The 4198-nt window shown below is 38.9% G+C and overlaps 1 protein-coding gene across 1 annotated transcript in view; it reads left to right on the top strand.

The window, feature by feature from the left end:
- LOC140972543 (uncharacterized) overlaps positions 1–3807 on the top strand; it is a 5740-nt gene extending 1933 nt beyond the window's left edge. Inside the window, exons 2-4 of the mRNA XM_073434956.1 lie at positions 1721–1923; positions 2311–2886; positions 3077–3807. Coding sequence (XP_073291057.1) covers positions 1721–1923; positions 2311–2886; positions 3077–3790 — 1493 coding nt within the window. The 3' untranslated portion in view covers positions 3791–3807. The remainder of the gene's footprint in view (positions 1–1720; positions 1924–2310; positions 2887–3076) is intronic.
- The last annotated feature ends 391 nt before the right edge of the window (positions 3808–4198 follow it).

The raw sequence follows: 4198 nt of genomic DNA, 5'->3' as shown, positions 1-4198 counted from the left end.
TGCCTTTAAGGAGTCTGATCATTAAAGAATTTGACGATTGAACAGCGCGCTGTTAGCCAAGATCGAGAAGATCGGATCACAAAAATTAATTTCTTGTGATTTCAATCATCTCTTCCTTCACAGGATCGATTGTTCTACGTAGTTAACATGAATTAATTAATTACAACACACAGAAATTAGAGATTACCCTTGAAGCGTGTTTCCGATCTTCCTCTGCACTAGATCTACGCTCCAAACCTCCAAGCCTTCTCCGGTGTTCTCTCAAACTCTTAACGTAGGATTGTGTGTGGTCACTTGTTACAATATCACATATATATATAATATATTTGTGATATCTTGTAACGTAAAAGATAATTATGATATCTTTTAAAATATAAATTTAAATGGACAGAATATATTATATCATATCTAGAAGATTTAGATGATAAACTTCCATGCAATATAATAGTCCAGATAAATTTATCCCACATATACCATAAATTATAACTCATGTAATTTATCCGAGTTTATATTAGAGCCACCAGAGGGACCTGGTCGGACTCAATTAAATTAAGCTTCAATAAATTAATTTGATCCAATCAACTCATGATTAATCAAAATAATTTATTAATTTTATTCTACTTCACTAAAAGAATAAGATTGCACTCTCAAATTAATTGATATTACTGAAGCACAAAATCAATAATAATATCCTCTGATTTATCGACCCAACATATCACCCCTGTCGATCAATTAGAACATCTAAAACAGTGTATCATGACCATATGACCCATATTAGATATTCATAGCTTCTCAACCCTCATCTTCTCTTTGTCAGTCCCATGTGATCACATCACATAATTAATTCAACAAGAATATTGAATTACTGAGCTCAGATTTTACTGTCTTCTAGAAGAATTTGTGAGTTTATGATCATACCTATTGACTAGATGACAGATTCCATATTACGAATATATGTTCTTTGTTATTTCACTTTGATTCCCAAAACATCGAGATATTGACCAATAGTTTGGTCTCACTCATTGATGTATCAAAGAACTTCAAGTTAGTAATCAAAGTTCATTATCCGCTCAGGATTAAGGTGTTATGTACGACAATCTGGTGATTTTGAATTAGTATGGTCAAATCAAATTCAAATCTCATGTGGTCCAGTCCAATACAACAAAATGTATCCCCAATTTTATTACCAAACCAAAGATAGGTTTCAATAAAATTGAGACGATCTTATCAAAATAATTTGTCCTTATTTATTTACCGATCGTGGACAATAAAACTTTGGATTGAATTACAAATTGAATCTTTCTGTGTTTAACGACTTAAACACTCAATTTATAATAATACAACAATCCAATGGACATATGCATTGCTCAAAATAAATTTATTTAAACAAATAAATTAACATTATTTTAATTTCAAAATGTCATCAACATATAACAAAAGTACTCGATGGGCATCATACTATCGAACATTATTTCATTATCCTCCCACTTGCCCTAGAGTAAATGAGTCATGTCTAGTACACCCATATTTTGAATATGTTCCTCAAAAGCTCTAGCAGTTAAGCTTTTGGTGAAAGGATCAGCAAGATTTTCAGCAGATGCTATCTTGCACACTGTCACGTCTCCTCGTTGAACAATATCCCTCACTAGGTGATATTTTCGTTCAATGTGCTTTCCACGCTGATGGTTTCTTGGTTCTTTTGCATTTGCCACTGCACCAGTGTTATCACAATATAAAGTAATGGCATTTGATGCAGCAGGAACAACCTCAAGGCTTAGCAAAAACTTTTTCAGCCAAACGGCTTCTTTTGCTGCTTCACAAGCCGCTACATACTCCGCTTCCATTGTGGAATCAGCAATACATGATTGCTTGATACTCCTCCAAACAACGGCACCACCACCCAATTTGAACACAGATCCTGATGTGGATTTACGAGAATCTCTATCAGCTTGAAAATCAGAATCAGTATAACCTACAGGTGCCAACTCTGAAGCCGAATAAACCAACATATACCCTCTAGTTCATCGAAGATACTTGAGAATATGCTTTACAGCAATCAGCACTAGGTTTGACTGATATCTACTAACAATCCCAACATCATAACAAAGATCTGGTCGAGTGCATAGCATAGCATAGCATACATAAGACTTCCTACAGCCAAAGCATAGGGAACTCTTTTCATGTATTCCACTTCACTTGGATTCTTGGGATTGTGATCCTTTGACAAGTGAATTCCATGTCTAAAAGGTGTTTGACCTTTCTTGGAATTTTGCATTGCATACCTAACCAATATTTTATCAATATATGAAGATTGCATTGAAAAACGATCTTTCTGGTTGTTTGCCAGAAGAAATCACATTGTTGAACACCACCACCATTTTCGACATTAGTGGTAATAGGTTTGTTGGAGACTTGCCTCAAGGTATGGAATACTTGCAAAGCCTGGAAATATTCAACATTGAAAATAATAAGTTGAGAGGTAGGGTCTCTGAAAGTGTGTGCACATTACCAAGTTTGAAGAATTTTATGTTCTTTTCCAATTATTTTGATTCCAAGGATCCACAATGCAATCCTAATGTGATGCCGGGGCTTGTGGTCGATGGAAAGAAAAACTGTTTCACTCAGGACTTGGAGCAGAGATCGGAAAAGGAATGCGAAGCAGCCTTGAGTGAGGAGGTTGATTGCAGCTCAACGGGATGCAGAGGTTCGAATGAGGGAAAAGGGCCGAAGCACCCGAAAGAAGAAACACCATCTAAACCAAACGCGAAGTCGAAAGCTCCACCAAAAGTTAGCCCGAATACGCCATCGATGACCACTCCATCAACACCAAAACCACAACCACCAAAGGCAAAACCAAATCCCAAACCTGGACCTATTTCACCGAAGGTTTCCCCTGCACCAACTATTTCAAAGGGCCCCAAACCAGATACCCCACAACCACCAAAGATTGTCAATCTTCCGAAAATTCAGCCCTTAAAACCGAAACAATGCCCCATCAACCTCAACTCCTAAGCCAACGCCAAAACCAAAGCCTTTTTCGCCTTCACGGCCACCTCCACAAAAAGTTTATGCTTAATCACCGCCACCAAAAAGTCCTAGACTTGAGCCCAAACAACCACCAAAGGTTGATGAGCCCCCAAAGGCTCAATCCCCATCAATTCCTACACAAAAATCGAAGCCTACTTCACCAGCTCCTCCACAACCACAAAAGACTGCTAAGCAACCAAGTGCTCCTATTTCACCTCCTATTGCGAAACCACAAAGCATTCAACCACCACCGACTTACATCAGCCCTCCCACTCCAGGCCAGCCAAAGGCTTTCAGCCCACCGCCTACTAGTGTATCATACACACCACCTCCGCCACCTGATGTTTTACCTGTTACTACAAGTTTCTCGCCACCACCACCTGTCAGCTCACCTCCACCTCCATCAGGCTACTCGCCCCCTCCACCTCCGGTGCATTCGCCTCCACCACCTCCTGTCTTCTTCCCTCCGCCGCCACTATTCTACTCGCCCCCTCCACCCCAAGTTCAGTCACCCCCACCACCATCACCACTCTATTCACCCCCACCACCACCAGTATACTCTCCGCCACCACCGATTTTCTCACCACCTCCCCCAATATACTCTCCCCCACCACCACCGGTTCAATTCCCGTCACCGCCACCACCACCAATTCAATATCCCTCTCCGCCTCCAGCTGCTCCAGTTTTCAAACCAATCATCCTCCCACCACACTTGGGTGCCAGTTATGCATCCCCACCACCACCCGTAATCCCGGGCTACTAAAATTCCTCTACCTCTATGTGGCGATTAGTCCAAATCTTCACACTCTTGCTGAGTTTGTGTTGCCACTTTTAGGTGCAAATTAGCTATAGTTATTTTCTATGTAGCCCATGTATTCACAATTTGGTGTCTTTTGTAAATTAATTTGCGTTCACAAATTAATTTCAATAAGAACGCTTGATAGTTATCAAGTATTTCTTTGTTAAATTTCAATGATCGCACATCAAGACAAGAACAATATATATATATATATGTATATATATATATATATATATATCATCACACACAAATTTCAATATTCAACACCTAATTTTACCTAATTTTCAACATTCAAATATTCAATACACACATTTTAAATATTATTTTTCAACACTCCCCTTGTGATGATGATCATAATGATTGTCTTCATTA

Source organism: Primulina huaijiensis, chromosome 3 (genome assembly GCF_012295235.1).
Source record: "Primulina huaijiensis isolate GDHJ02 chromosome 3, ASM1229523v2, whole genome shotgun sequence".
Lineage (NCBI taxonomy): Eukaryota > Viridiplantae > Streptophyta > Magnoliopsida > Lamiales > Gesneriaceae > Primulina > Primulina huaijiensis.
This window is presented reverse-complemented; position numbering and strand designations above follow the sequence as displayed.